The sequence below is a fragment of the Pleurodeles waltl genome, chromosome 11 (genome assembly GCF_031143425.1).
Source record: "Pleurodeles waltl isolate 20211129_DDA chromosome 11, aPleWal1.hap1.20221129, whole genome shotgun sequence".
Classification (NCBI taxonomy): Eukaryota; Metazoa; Chordata; class Amphibia; order Caudata; family Salamandridae; genus Pleurodeles; species Pleurodeles waltl.
The window spans coordinates 528,592,935-528,609,252 of record NC_090450.1 but is presented as its reverse complement, the minus strand read 5'-3'; the positions used below and the strand labels follow the sequence as shown (position 1 = coordinate 528,609,252).

Sequence of the window (16,318 nt, the reverse complement as noted above, 5' to 3'; positions counted from 1 at the left end):
TTTTTTCAGTAGGAGCAAAACGTTTCTCTGCATTTGAGTACAAATGTGATTTGTATGCTATTGGCACCGTGTCACCCTCATTAAAGGTGACATAGGTAAATCCAAGGGCACCAGCTATTATTCTGATGACCAAATTCGTTTTATTGTCACGTGTGTACAAGTGTCTAGCCTCCAGCATGTCTCGTTGTATGTCCCTAAGGATGTGTGTGTGTTCAATTGTCCATCGCCTGCTAGAAAAATTGGGCTGAATTAAGTCATATAGAGGCTTGACGCGTTCAGCATAATCTGGAATGTATGTTCTGCCAAAATTAAAGAAACCCAGTAATGACTGTAATTTCTTAAGCGTGTTTGGAGGCTGTAGCTGAGCACACTTCTCTAGGAAGTGCGGGGCCAGGCTCTTCCCCTCGTGTGATAGCTCATATCCTAGGAACAATACACTAAGAAAGGCTATCTTGCTTTTCTTAAAATTAAATTTATATCCGAAGGCAGCAAATCCCAGAATTATCCGATCAACCCTTGCAAGATGAATGTCAAGGGTGTCATCAGTGAGATAGATATCATCCACATAGGATAATGCCTCGGAATCAAGCTCGTGCAAGATTGATGTCACACGGGCCGAAAACAGTCCTGGGCTGTTTTTATAGCCTTGGGGTAAACGACAAAAGCGTTTCTGAGAGCCAAAGGAAAATGCACTTAGGTCTCTACTGTCACGTGCTAAATTCTGGCAGAAAAATCCATTAGATATATCCAATGTAGTTTTGTATTTTTTACGCACTATATTATTAATCAGCGCTGTGCTGTGTGAATTTTGTATAGCATATGTGCGTGTATGACTATTCAAGTGTCTATAATCAACTACTATTCTATATGAATGATCAGGTTTCGTAACGGGAAATAGCGGATTATTCATTGCCGATGTACAGGGCTCAATTACTCCCTGGTATTCAAGTTGTGACAGTATCTCCGTCACTGGAGCTTTTGCTTCATGGTTAACAGGGTACTGTGGCTGCGGGTGTGGTGTAGACCTAACGGGAATAACATGACAAGGAGAGTCCTTGTCCCAACATACATGATTACGGTATAATGCAGGTGCTTGCACTAAAGCCCAATCAGCAGCATAGCCTTTTTTGTCTGCCTCCGGAACAAGATTGGAGAAAGAAGGCAAAATGACATCTTCCCCTTGTGGGAGCTTGCGGACATGTTCAGGTGGCCAGTCCCTCTCGGCCAACAGGATATCACTAGTAAGTTCATCCCAGAATATTACACTAATAATGCGTTCCACGTCTCCCTCTATCTGAATTGTTAAATCATAAACCCGATCGGGTGGGAGAACGCGGCCATCCGCCGTTTCAACTGTATATAATCGCTAGTTGCTGTCGCATCCAGATGATCTTTCAGACTCTGGCGACATATCGTGACCTCTGCCGCGCTGTCCAACAGAGTCACTGCCCACCTCTTGTTCCTCAACAGTGTTCTCAATACTACTGCCATTTTTAACTGTAGTGCTGCCACTTTCTTCTTTTTAAACTGTGGCTTTTGCTGAGGAGTCTTTTCTTCTTTTTTAATGGTAGACTGCGGCGAGTCTTTCTTTTCTTTCACGTATTCCGGACGTCGATCTTGACGGCCCCCTCTCTCGCTACGTTTATCCGGTGCGTCCTGAAAGGAACGAGAAGGACGTGAATCAGTATATCTGTCTGGAGTTCTGTTATCCCTATTCCTGAAATTATATCTCCTGTCGGAGTACTCCGGATGCGGAGAATCAGCTCTTTTATTTCTCCTATCCTTGAAATCTTTTTGTTTGTCCCAGTGTTTTTTAGAGCCCTCTTGTGCTTGCTTTGTACCTTCCTTATGGGTGGTACTCAGTATGTCCAATTTTTTAGGTTTGGCTCCCAGCCCATCCCGTCCTATACTAGTATAGGTATCAGATATTATTTTCGGTTGCTGTCTCTCTTGTTCCTGGTGTGGAGTTTCCCGGAGACGCTGGCGTATCGCCAGTGCCACTGCTTCCCCTTTAATATTACTTAATATGATCGAGGAGACGGCGTCAAAGTTACGCATCAATTTTATCCCCAGATCTAGGGCCGGTGCAGCCCCATGCTCATTTTGTATTTGTTTCAACACTTCCGGTAAATTGGCAAGTGTAGGGGTACCATGTGTGGTAGTATAAACGGCAGCGAAGACTGTACCCCATGTGGCACATTCATCCACCGAGGAAACCATCCCGAATGGCAAGCACATAGTGAGAAATCTATGTTTCTCCTGTGGCCCCGTATGGGGGAACACAGCTTCCAGCTGATTTGTTTTCTGAGCAATCCAGAACGGTATTTTTTCTCGATCCGAGGGCACTTTACCCATAATGCAGTGGTTCCCAATCTGTGCGCCGCGGCTCGCTGGTGCGCCATCAAAACTAGCCAGGGGCGCCGCACACAGTTTGGGAACCACTGAGCTATTTATAGCCCTTGGGCCAGTTCGTACAAAATAAAACTACTCAGTTGTAGCAGCTCTTTTGTAATTTTGTCCTTGAGCGCCCTCTGGTGGTTAAACACAACTAAAGGGATTCTACATTTCACAATATTTAAACAGTTATGTTATAACTACATAAAAATGAGACCTGCCCATTTTACTAGGGTTACCGTCAACCAATATTTTCCCCTTACTAAAAAACCCTATGCATGCTGTAATTAAACTACTGTTACATTTTTATTTTTTACAGTTATATATAGAATTACAATACCTTCATTGGCGTCATCCCAATTCTTTTCAGGGAGAAAAATGGATGTACTCCCTAGGCCAGGCTTACATCCCCCACCCGCCAACAAAAAGTAACATAATGGGGAGCCGCAGCCAGTGGCCAATAGATCAAGGGAGCCGTGGGTCGAAAATGTTTGGGAACCACTGCCATAATGGTATGCACCGTTTGTGGATTAATACCAGTAGCCAATTGATATCCACCAGCTACTGGCGGTGCTGGACGCGCTGGTGTAGTGTTCAATGTTCGCATTACGAACTGGACTAATCGTCTATATAATGCCACTAATTCATTATATAATATCCTTAAATCTACAATCGGCATAGTCTGTATGCCTGGGTGAGGTGTATATGTGGCAAACATGGGCCACGTAGGCCCTTCATTACTTAAAGGACCTAGCCTCACCCGTCGCAATATATGTGGTAGGGCGCCTTCAAACCAGTTGTGATGCTCTTGATATGTGAGCGATATTTCATGATACTGGTATGCTTCGTACCTTACGGGTACGTCCGCAATGTCATAAGTGTGAAATGTGTGCGTTCGTTGGTCAGCCTCAGGAAAGGCAACCCAACAGTAAAATGTTTCTGTTTGGTATCCTTCAGTTGCTTCTATTATTAGAGTAACATCCCCGCCCTCTTCCGTAAGGCCATGCGCTAATAAATGTTGTGTAAGTGCATGTCTAGCATTTGCAGGAATGTCTATGGTATTGGCCATAGTTGTTTAGAGAAAACGGAACACCAAAATAGGGGAAGTTTTTCCTTTTATGAGTTTGAGCTCGAACAACCTACAGCCTAATTAGGTGTTTACCTGTTTGGCTGAGGAGGATTCTCCCAAAGACCACGGACGTCTCCGTATAATGGTACTGAGGGTACCTATTGTCTGTGAGACAGTGATAGTCAGGGCATCCGTAAATTAGTGCCTAAACACCAACGTTGGTGGCGCCATGTCGTAGTTTGGACTCTTGCTCTGAGCAAGACTGCTGGTCTCAGGATGACAGTACTTTTGTTTGTAGGTGACTACGTTTCTTCCTACAACTAGTTGTAACTGTTGTCCAAACCTTACCGGCTTACTAGCAGTACTTCACCAGAAACACAATAGTAAAAAGGTGATTTGTAGCAGTCGCTTACGCATGGACTCAAAATAAGATCTCTCAGGGTTGTCGTGGTTAAACGGAAATTACCCTTTTCTCACAGATTATTATGTCTCATACAAACAAAGGCAATAACACAGATGCAGTGAAGTTATAATAGTTTTTTATTTAACATAACTGCAATTTGTGATAAGTTGCATGAATTGCAATGATTAGGATAATGAATATACCAAGCAACAGTATTGTGAAGAGGAGAGTCATTGTTATAAAGAACCCCACCATTATGCAATATATGACAGAAATATATGTATAGGTACAAAAATGGAATAAGCCCTAATACCCTAAGGAGAGTAGGTCTAACCTCCTACCTAAAAAAGGAGAGCTGGGTTCGTTAAACCTAATCTGCCAAAGCCGTGTCCATGAGAGGAGCCCCCAACCCTCGTTACCTTGGAATGAGGTCTCTATCTCAGACTCCGCAGGGACACGAAGACTGGGTCAGTGTCAAGATGACTGCAGCATCGGTATCAGCGATGGTGGCGATGCCCTCTGGTCGGAATCCCTCTGATTATCTGTCTAAAAGTGTGTTGTATTTATACAGATCTACAAGGTCCCTTGACATAAGTGTTATTCATAACAATAGATAACAGACATGCTTGGGACGGCAATTAATATCAACAATCCCTCGAAAGTATAGAGAGGGAAAATCCCTAAGTGTGAATGCCTACTGTATGTTTGTCTTTCGTGCTTGATCTTGACGCCTTGGCGCAGTGACACTGATAATAGAACCCACAACAAGTGGCCTAACTATAAACAAGGCCGCCATCTTAAAGGAAATAAATAATTAAATGGAGCAAGCTAAGTAGGTTAAAAGTCACTGGGTGACGGGGGCACAAGTTTACAAGCCTACGGCTAAGCTAACTCCTGTTGTCCCGTTAAAACAAACCAGGATTCACTACAGTACGGTGTCTTGTGGGCCATTTCCAACTGAGGTGCTATCTGTTCCCTAACAGTCTTCTTAGAGCGGAATGACTTACAGGCATCACAGTCGATCTCTTGATGATACGGGAAATGGCAGATATTGCACTTGAGATGCCGGTCACTGTGCAGAAATTTGGCCTTGCACCGAGAACGGAAGCGGAATGGAGGCTGTTCCATCAGGAAAGCATTTCCATCGGACCAGTGTGGAAAGTAGACCAGAGGCAGGTATTGGCTCCCCGAAAGGTAGGTGGTCAGTGCCCGACTGTACAAACCGAGGAGAGCGCTAAAATGAGGAAAGCATGAGCGAGGACAATACCGTCAAAATAGGTAAAGGTTGAGAGAAAATTTAACCAAAGTGAGTTGAAAGATGGAGCGAAGACACTTACATCCGAACCCAATGACGGAGAGAAAACAATCTAACAAAGGAGTTGCTTCCCATGCGCAATCTCACTGAGGAGACACTCAATCCTGTGACTCGGAATGCTTCTATGAAAGGGAAGAAAAAGAAACTTGCACCACTCCAGACCCAACACTACAATGCAGGAGTGTGCAGAACATGTGCATCTACAGTCACATATGCCATTGAACATATAGGTTTCTAAATTCATTGGTTATGAGCTGGTAAACTAGTTGAACCCTTTGGGTGCCTTAGACGCAATGGTTATGTCCTCGTCCACAGCGCTTGTGTGCCGAGGACGTAACAGTTATGCTCCCCCTGTGGGCCTCCCACCCCCTCCCCTGGGCAGGGATTGCAGGGGAAGCGCTGCACCTACTAACCCCGACCCCACCCCCAGTGACGTCAGCACACAATCGTGCACTGACCTCATCAGGAGTCACCCCATCACGCTGGAAGCTTTGCTTCTGCCCCTATTTTTCTTAGGCCCTTATGCCCCCAAGGGGGGCAGAAAGCCCACTAGACACCAGTGAAGAATGTTTTTCATAAAAAAGGGGGTGGGGGCATGGCCATACCCCCCCACCCCAAATAAATGGGGACAAAGTTGTCCTGCCCACTGGTGGGCAGATGGGGCAATTACCCCCGATGCACTCCTCAGGAAGGACGGGCAGAAAGCCTACTAGATGCCATGAAATTAAAAAATAGAGGGTGAGAGCTGCCAACCAGCATGGTTTCTGCCCCCCCCCACCCCAACTGAAGGTGGCAACAGTCTTTCAGCCCCCCCTGCAAACTAAGGGATCTTATCCCAACGGCAAGCAAGAGGACATTTGATTATTTTGGGTTTTGATTTTACATTTGAGCCAAGGGAGCATGGCTAACTCTCAATATCGTCCCACTTGGAATGGTGAGCAGCTGCACTTTTTGGGCTTTGAGACACTGCCACCTAGAAAAATCTACCAGACCTACACACATCTGAAAATTAAACAGCTGGGTGAGTCCAGGGTTGTGTGCAATATTCCTACCACCCAGCATAGTTGCATCTAAACCGATAAAAATTCTGCCCCACTTATCAGCCTAAAAATTATATTTTTTTTCAAACTGACGTTTTGGAACCGCTTTGGTTCCCTCTCAATTTCGACATGGTTTTGCCCCTTTTCCTGTCATGGGCACTTGGTCCCACCTACACAAGGGAGGTATAATTTTTATCGGGAAACTGAGGGGAACATTGGGTGGTGGAAAATGTGTGCAGATGCAGTGATTCCACCCATAAATGTAAGGAAAAAGTGATTTTTTTAGCAAAATTTGAGGTTTGCTAAGGAGTCTAGGTAGGAAAACACTGGGGGATCCACGCAAGTCACACCTCCCTGGACTCCCTCAGGTGTCAAGTTTTCAGAAATGTCTGGGTTTGGTAGGTTTCCCTAGATGGCTGCTGAACCCAAGACCAAAAAACGCAGGTGCCTGCCTTGCAAAACAGGTAGTTTTGTAATAGATAATTTTGATGTGTCCATGTTGTGTTTTGGGGCATTTCCTGTCACTTGCACTAGGCCTACCCACACAAGTGAGGTACCAGTTTTATCGGGAGACTTAGGGGAATGATGGGTGGAAGGAAATTTGTGGCTCCTCTCAGATTCCAGAACTTTCCATCACTGAAATGTGAAGAAAAAGTGTGTGTTTTTTATGCCAAATTTTGAGGTTTGCAAATGATTCTATGTAACCGAACCTGGTGAGAGCACCACAAATTACCCCATTCTGGGTTTCCTTAGGTGTCTAGTTTTAAAAAATGCACAGGTTTGGTAGGTGTTCCTAGGTGCCAGGCTGAACTAGAGGCCAAAATCCCCAGCTAGGCACTTTCCAAAAAACACATACATTTTCAATGTAAAAATTTGATGTGTCCATGTTGAATTTTGGGGTGTTTCCTGTCGCGGGCACTAGGTCTACCAACACAAGTGAGGTACCATTTTAATCGGGAGACTTGGGGGAATGCTGGGTGGAAGGTGGTTTGTGGTTCCCCGCAGATTTCGGAACTTTCCATCACCGAAATGAGAGGGAAAAGGTTTTTGTTTTGCCAAATGTTTATGTTTGCAAAGGATTCTGGGTAACAGAACCTGGTGAGAGCCCCACAAGTCACCCAATCCTGGATTCCCCTAGGTGTCTAATTTAAAAAATGCACAGGTTTGCTAGGTTTCTCTAGGTGCTGGCTGAGATAGAGGCCAAAATTCACAGCTGGGCACTTTCCAAAAAACACGTTTGATTAAAATGTAAACATGTGATGTGTCCATGTTGCGTTTCCTGTCGCATGCACTAGGCCTACCCACACAAGTGAGACACCATTTTAATTAGGAGACTTGGGGGTACACAGAATAGAAAAACAGGTGTTATTGGCCCTTGTCTTTCACTATTTATTTTTCTTCCAAATGTAAGACAGTGTGTAAAAAAGAAGTCTATTTGAGAAATGCCCTGTAATTCACATGCTAGAATGGGGACCCCAGAATTCAGAGATGTGAAAGTAACCACTATTTCTCAACACCTTATCTTGTGCCCATTTTGGAAATACAAAGGTTTCCTTGATACCTATTTTTTATTCTTATTTTTCACCAAACAAAGTGCTGTATATCCGATATACAATGAAAATCCATTTTTGAAGCTCATTTGTTGGCTCTAGGTACCTAGGGTTCTTGATAAACCTAGAAGCCCTATATATCCCCCCAACCAGAAGAGTCTAGCAGGCGTAACGGTATATTGCTTTAAAAAATCTGCCATAGCTGGAAAAAGTTATAGAAGAAAACGTGGACGGAAATGGCTTTTTTTCCACCTCTAATTCAATATTTTTAAATTTTAGCTGTTACTTTCTGTAGGAAAACCTTGAAGGATCTACACAAATGACCCCTTGCTGAATTCAGAATTCTGTCTACTTTTCAGAAATGTTTAGGTGTCCGGGATCCACCATTGGTTTCACACCTATTTCTGTCACTAACTGAAAGGAGGCTGAAAGCACAATTTTGTTTTTTAAATGGGGGTATGTCCTAGTAAAATGCCAAAATTGTGTTGAAAAAAGGGTTTTTCTGATTCAAGTCTGCCTGTTCCTAAAAGCTAGGAATATGGTAATTTTAGCACCGCAAACCCTTTGCCATTTGCAGGGAAAAAACACATGCTTCTTCTCAACACTTTTTCCCCATTTTTCTGAAAAAAAACCAAAATTTTAGCTTTATTTTGGTAAATTTCTTGGTCTCCTCCAGGGGAACCCACAAACTCTGGATACCTTTAGAATCACTAGGATGTTGTAAAAAATGAAGCAAATTTGGCGTGGACAGCTCACGTCGACAAAAAGTTATGAGGGCCTAAGCACGAACTACCCCAAGTAGCCAAAAAAAGGCTTGCCACCTGAAAGGGGAAAAGGCCTGGCAGCGAAGTGGTTAAAAAAACGTAAAGTGGAACTCTCTCAAAAAAACAATAATTCCCACCAATCTGTCCAACATCACTTGTCCCCATCCCTCATAACCAATAATTCCAAGGGGGAGCGTGGCCAAGCAACATGGCTGACAGGAAATGAGCCTTTTAACTCCAGGCCAGCCCCCGTAATAATCCTGCCTAATCCGATCTAATCCCTACCTGTCACAATGATGAAAACACCCCGAACCTGCCAGCAGTATTGTGAGGAGAGATCGACCCCAGGACTGGCTGCCCTGCATTGCCTGGAGGGTGAGGAGGCTTGAGGGGCCCAGCAGTCGCAAGTCGCGGGCCTCTACAGGAGTGATCAGACGCCAATTACCCTGACACAGAGCACAGCTGAGTATGATGACCCTGTGCAGCCTGTGCCTGTTGGGCTGAGTGGAACTTCAGCATGAGAGAAGCAGGGCACCAAAGGGCCAACGCCTCAGGACCACTTAGGGTTGAACAGAGCAGACCAGCCTTTGGCTATGGGGCTGAAGAGGCCCTGGCCTGGGGTTGCACTGTGCCGCAGACTGCAGCCCAGTGGTGAGCGGTGCCTGGCGCTCTCATGGAGGAGACGGCTTCTGTTATTGATGTGGGTGTTGGGGGTCTTGACTGCTGCGGTTGTCGCCCGGCACGACAGGTGTGGAGGAGATGACCCGAGGGCTGCGCTGAACGCCACGCGCAACATGCTGGATGTGGGAGACTGAGGCTGATCCCCCGTGCCGGAATGGACACCTGATCAGGGAACCTGGCCCTGCTGCTAAACCCTCCCTCCCTCCCTCTCCGGGGGACCCACTGCGGAGGATACAGAATACGTGGAGACAGTTGCGGCTGCCCCCAAACTCCCGCATTTGGCGATTCGCTCTCGGCCCTGAACCTTGCTCATACTGGAACCGAGAGCGAAGGCCCGGTGGTCGACTCCGCTGTACAAATACTTGTGTGACTCCCTGCACAAAGAACTGTAAGTGTTTATTGCTCGTGGGATGTGAAATTGCGGCTACATGGTGGACTGTGGGCCACAGCCTTGGTGCCCCAGTGGAGTACTGATCTCTTGTACAGCATATAAGTTTCTGATTTTTTGAAAAGCTGTCTTTTTTTTTTTTTTTTACTAATTATAGTGACGGGAATAGTGTGGGAAATGCTAGTTTCTACACTGTCTACGTTTAGGCAGTGCGAGTTAGCTTTACTGGCCATGGGTTGGGGGGAGCTGGGAGGGAAAGTTGAATTCACTGTTCTATTGTTTACAGGGGACACATACTGCTTCTATGGATGGGAACAATAAGGCCTCAAATTGCCATGGAGAAATGTTTGGGAACATGTTTGGGAGGACTAATCAAGACATGTTACTAAAACGGGATGATGATGATGATGGCGGATGAGGTGTTTAGGTTTCTAATGTGGGATGTCATGGGGCTTGCCCAGCTGAAGAAACGCTAGAGGGTGTATGCGTATCTAAAGAGTCACAGGGTTTCTGTGGCCTATGTTTGGCGGAATTGTATCCCTAGCCTCCGTAAGCATTGACAGGGCCAATTATATGCAACCTCATATTCTGGGTATGCCTGAGGCACATTAACATGGGTGGCTCTTCGGGTACCCTTCCATCAGAGTGGACACATGGCGGATCCAAGTGACCATTATGTGCTACTGCATGGTGATCTGGATAGGCGCAAGCTGTGTATGCTGAATTGTTAGCTCCTAATACTGACTGTGAGACATTTTACACCAAGGGAGCAGCTGCGGCTGCTCCATACTTGTCAACAGATATAGGCCCTTATGATGAACACGGCGATCATTTAACTGACCACCAGCCCCCCTGGGACCCTGCCGACCGCATAAAGAACATTCTGCTGGCCGGTAGGCGGAAACATTGTTTCCGCCCGCCAGCCCAGCAGAATGCATGGCTGGGACATTGCCGGCAGCTCCACATGGAGCCGCCGTCAATGCCTCTGTGCGTAAATCGGGCAGTGACCTGTGCGATGGGGCCCTGGACAGGAGCCCCCGGAGCACCCGTTCAGCCGGCTTTTTCCTGGCACGGGAACCCGCCAGGGAAAGGCTGTGGCAGTAGGGATCATTATCCGAGGGGCAGCAGCGCTGCCCTGTCGGATAATGATTCCTTCCACCATCAGGATGCCTGTCGGAGGCAGCCTGGCGGTGGAGGAGAGCCGCCTATGGCGGCCCTCCATGTGTTCATTATATGGCGGTTTAGCCTGCCATGCCGGTGGCGGTCTTTTCACCTGCTGCCGGCATGGCGGGCTGAACCGCTGGGGTTCATAATGACCCCCTTAGTGTTGGCGGGGCCATGTAACTGTGTCCTTGATAGGCTTGGCCAAGAGCCACCATGCAAGAACATGAAACCACATATGACAGGACAACTGAGGGATATGCCACATGGCCTAAACATATTGATTTTCATGTGGGTGAGGCGTCCAGATTCAAGGGAATTTTCTTGTTACATACCTGCTGCTGGAATGCACAGCCGCCTGGATTACTGTTTTGTATCAATTGGACGGACACAGAGGGTGAAAGAGATTACTTATCTTGTGCACTATCTCTCAGACCTCTCTCTGCTGTTGATGAGCCTGAGGAAGGAACGAGTACGCCCCATGGTTCCCCTGTGGCAACTACATGCAAAGGCACTTGCAGACCCCCCGTTTGCTACTACAGTTAGTGAGGAACTGTCACACTATTTCCGCGAAAACTGGGGCACCTCCAGCAGTAGGGGTCATGACTGGGAGGTGATGAAAGTAGTGATCAGAGGGATCTGCCTTATGACCTCATATAGAGTTAGATAACAGTTAGAACTGGATTTATCCCAGAAAGAACTAAAGCTACTAGACTAGAAAACACACTCCATACCCATCCGCAGCGCCTTGGGGGCTGGCAGCAAACCCGTAAAGACCTTTTAGATGACTGATGCAGACTTGAGAAGCACACTCACACAGCATACTGGCAGCGACTGCACGCGGAAGGGGACCAAACGAAGGCGATGCTGGCACGTATGCTCAAACAGCAGCGGTACAGGGATCCGATATTGTCTCTTCAGGATCACTCTGGAACGCTCATTCACTCCCAAACTGCGATGAATGAGATGTTTCGTTCCGCTCCACAATCTGTAAAGGAAGAGGTACACAGTCTGGCGATTATGTGAGGGAATTCCTTGATGGAATTGACCTTGCCCGGCTGAGCTATGAGTATGGGACTGCTATAGATGCTCCCATTATTAGGGAGGAACTTCAGGCAGCATTGAGACAGATGAAACCCTCTATATCGCCGGGCGGCGATGGTCTCCAAGACAAATTTTATCAAAAATATTCTGATGAGATTGTAGACAAATTGTTAAAGGTCTACGAAGAAGCTCTACAACGGGGGCAATTACCCTATAGTATGCCCTGGAATTTTTGATACTGAAACCCAGCAAGGAATCTGAGGTGGTATCATCTTGCTGCCCAATTTTGCTTTTAAACGTTGATATAAAAATACTGAGTGGTGTAGTAGCAGCACGGTTACTCCTGCATCATTGATTCATATGGATCAATGTGGGTTTATACCGCAAAGAAGCGCCATGTATAATCTCTCATATCCTTTATGCCCCACACTCACAAGAGGGTCCCTACACTTGAGCCCTCTTGGACATCGAACAGACGTTCGACTCGGTTGACTGGTAGTAATTATGGCGCGTCCTGGAGAAAATGGGTCTAGGTCACAAATATGTAGGATAGGTCAAACTGTTATATACTGACCAGAGCGCCAGGGTACAGACGGCCTGTATTGTATCTGAATAAATTTCCACTCTGTCGGGGTACCTGTCATGGTTGCCCTTTATCGCCCTGGCTGTGGAACCAGTGGCAGCATTGCTGCATCGTGAGCTGGGTCCTTGGGAAATTGCAGTAGGGGATATCATGCATGTGGTGCCCCTGTACACCGCTGACACTCTGATATATTTGCACGACCCAGCGGCCTTGGTCCCGTGCTACTGCATGTACTACAAACCTTCGGAGAGGTGTTCGTCTCTTTGGTAATGTTGACAAGTACCCAACTGTGGCGATGGTAGCTTGGCGAGGTTGCAGATGTAGTTGCTTTCAGTGCTGGGACTTCCGTGGGGAGTGGAGGGAGTGAGGTACCTTGTGGTTGTATTGATCACGCAAAACAAAACATTCTTGATTTTATCATTGGAAGAGTGCTGGATGGTTTAGAGTGTCAATTCGCTCTGGCATGACCTTCCCTAATCACTGATGGGTAAAGTGGTCATCGTTAAAATGGTGCTTCCCAGATATTCATAACACAATACACTAGATACCCCGGAAAAACTTTGTAGAGATAGATAGCCTAATTAACGAAATGCTAGGGGCCCATAAAACAAAACATATAGGGCTCTCAATGCTCAAATGGACATGGAAGCAGGAAGGCCTTGAACTCCCCAACGTGAAACTATACTATTTTGCAGCTCAATTGCAGCACCAGTCCAGTGGTTCGACGAGGGTGACAACTGGGAAATAATCTCTTGAAGGGCTCTTATGGTGACCTGATTCTTCTGGCTACTTATGCACTGAGCGCGCACTTGCCAAAAATTGTGACTAAGGCACAGGAGAAATGGGAGGACGCATTGGGTGAGATGCTCTCTTCCTGAGAATGGGAACGGGTCCATGAAGGGGCTCCACGGTGATGTCTAATGCACGTTTTGAGCTGATACAGTATAACCTTCCACAGCAAGCATACCTAGAACCTACTACCTTTCAGAAGATATATACCACTCGTTCATCCCAATGTGTTCGATGTGGCTCCTCCGCGGCGGACTTTGTGCATGTGGTGTGGCAGTGTTCGGTGATTGTGCCCTACCAGACGGTGGACTTGGAGACCCTAAATAAGATGATTGGATGGGAAATACTGTGAAATCCCCGAATAGTATTACTAGGACTTATCCCAATCCCAGTGAACAAAAAACTCAGCCGCCAGTTCCTTTTGCTGGGTCTGCTGTTGGCCAAAAGGCGCAGCAACAATAAATGGATGAGTGTACAGCCCCCCGGCTATGCGGACTGGCTCAGAGATATCCTTGAATGGGCTTTGGCAGAGGAAATCAGAATGAAGCATGTAAGGAGAGGTGACCGACTGGATGATCTGGCTGCATGTGCCTTGATGTTAACAGAGCTGCGTGATGAGCAAAAGGATGAAGTGGCCAGCGTGGATCTTCAGGGAGGAAGGAGTGTGAGATTGTGCGTTTAATATTCACTGTTGGCAAGATAATATATGTCTTCTATGTCCTGACTACTCATCTGCCTGGACTACGTACCAACACCCGCACGTTCTAGGATTGCCGACGCACCACACAGTAGAGGTCCCTGCTCTTTCTTTATGGGTACTAAGAGTACAATATGAAAATATATCCCGCCATAGCTGAGCAGAATGCGGGCGTGGGGCGTAAATGAGGATTTGTTTGTGGTTCACGTTTTGTGGTACTCCTTGATTGTATCCTATGTTGGATCAATGGAGTTTTGATGTAAAATGTTACTCATATGAAAACCAATAAAGATTCGATCATAAAATGATTACAAACAGTTGTGACCTCAGATTAAAAGTTGGCAGTGAACTGCAATCACCGCCTTATTAAGCTTCCTTTTAGCATCCTAAATAATCTGTCAAGCATCCACCGGCTGATTCAAAGAAGGTCAAGTTAGGTGATGGTCTTTGTGGGAGTTCCTCTTTAAATGCAGCGCTCTAAACTGCATTACAGAATATTTTCACAGAGGAACGAGACATGTAAAAAGGTACGGGTCATTAACTCCTTTAGATAAGTGAACTTGGATTGTAGGAAATGAAAAGAGATTACAATGAGACAAGGCACTGGGTGTCACACTGGATGATTGAAAAAAAAAAGGCGAACAATAAAGCTTCTTATTCAATTTGTGAGGTAGTTATATGATATACATTGAGATGCCAGCTTAATATTAGATGGACAGATCCTCATCAGAGGAGCAGACAACAAGAAGGATATGCTTTCAAGCATCTTCACAAACAGAACTGAGGAGGCACTAAACGAAGACGTACAAATTACACAGGCTGGAGTGTCCAAGCAGCAATTGGTATGGTACAGTATGACAGACCAACAGGTATGCACAAATGGAATATTAATAAATTGGATTGATGTTGGAGGAGCAGAAACAGCGATTAAATTATTTTCAGGATATTCCTAAATGGACAAGATCTGGGAAACGTTGCTAGATGCGTTGGAGAATACTTTTTACATTGAGTTGTGGAAGCCACCAGATGTTATAATATTGGGGTTCTCAATACTGGGGCAGTTTAATCAACACTCACCGACAAACAAACATATTGCACAACTCTGTCTGGATACCAAATAAATATTCGCTAAATACTGAAGGAAAGAGCTGATATCAGGAGTAGATAGAGGCTTCTCTGTAGTACGTCTGGCAGTTGTTCTTTATTGATAAATAAACACTTACAATAGAGGGAGATGTAAAATGAAAACAACATTTGAAATAATATGACTATTTCACAAAGTTATGTTTCTCGAAAACCATATTTGCTCTAGATACATGAGAAGTTTGAGAGGCATTCCATCCAAGAGCAGTCAATGATAATTCAACCTACGGAGGGGAGAAAGTTGTCCGGTTGTCATAAAGATATACGTATGAGCTGGATAAGAAATACTCCCAGTCTTTGCACAGGCATTAGCAATGTTATATCTTTAACAGTGGAGGGTCCCTTAGGAAAAGTGTATGCTTGGCAGTATTATACTGAAAGCCAATTAAAAAATAATCAAACAAACTGCATTAAAGTGATTAAAGTTGCAGTTTTAGTTGAAGATCCTGTCCCATTTAGGTCCAAGTCATTTTTAATGATTTTTCCTAGCAGGCCTTCTAATCTCCTCTGCATAAATCACTGAGAGACTTTTCACTGTAGGTTGTTCCCAGCACAACTCGGCCACATTTAAAGTGTGAACAAAGATCACTTTTAACATCATAGAAAGAGAGGTGGGAGGAGGTGAAGGTAACAGGTGATGAAGCTAAGGAAGTGTAGAAGATTTCTTCCACACCAACAACCTACACTTTCAGGAAAGAAATAACATGTCAAAGATAAACCACACCATGACCAAATAAGAGAACCTGACAAATTAAAATATCCCGTAAGAAATAAAACTGCCAATGAAAACCGCCAGTGTTTTATTGAGAATGTGAGATTAACAACATACAACTTATTTATCATGCAGACAGCTCACCATTGGTATGACAAGTAGTGTATTTTAACATTTAGTATTCTGTGAAACTGCAGTTTGTAATTTATGCCACAGTGCATCACATGCATCTACTTCTTTGAATGGCTAACAGATTTGCAAATCAGTTCGAGCATAATTGCCTTACTGCTTACCACAAAAGTAAAACCTTTTCCTTGAGTATCACTTGTTGAAAAGTCCAGTCGACCAGGATCTATGGCTCCAAGCTCTCCTAGGCATTCACCGCAGAGGAGACGGGCTTGTGGGTTTGCATCCTGACATCCTTTTAGGAGCACAGTTACCAGCTGTGAGATGACTGGCTCAACAGTTTCACTATCCGTTGAGTATTTGACCAACTGTGCCTGGGAAGTTACAGAAAGAGAGAAACGAATGTCAAATCATAAAGAAAAAGCTGCTCTTTTGTAATTCTGGTACTCCAAGGTAGCA

General features: G+C 45.3%; 1 protein-coding gene across 2 annotated transcripts in view; it reads right to left on the bottom strand.

The window, feature by feature from the left end:
* Nucleotides 1-16,318, bottom strand: part of ATR (ATR serine/threonine kinase) — a 488,241-nt gene that overhangs the window by 231,331 nt on the left and 240,592 nt on the right. For both annotated transcript variants that reach the window (XM_069213920.1, XM_069213921.1), the window contains exon 22: nt 16,027-16,233. In XM_069213920.1, the coding sequence (XP_069070021.1) occupies nt 16,027-16,233 (207 nt within the window). The remainder of the gene's footprint in view (nt 1-16,026; nt 16,234-16,318) is intronic.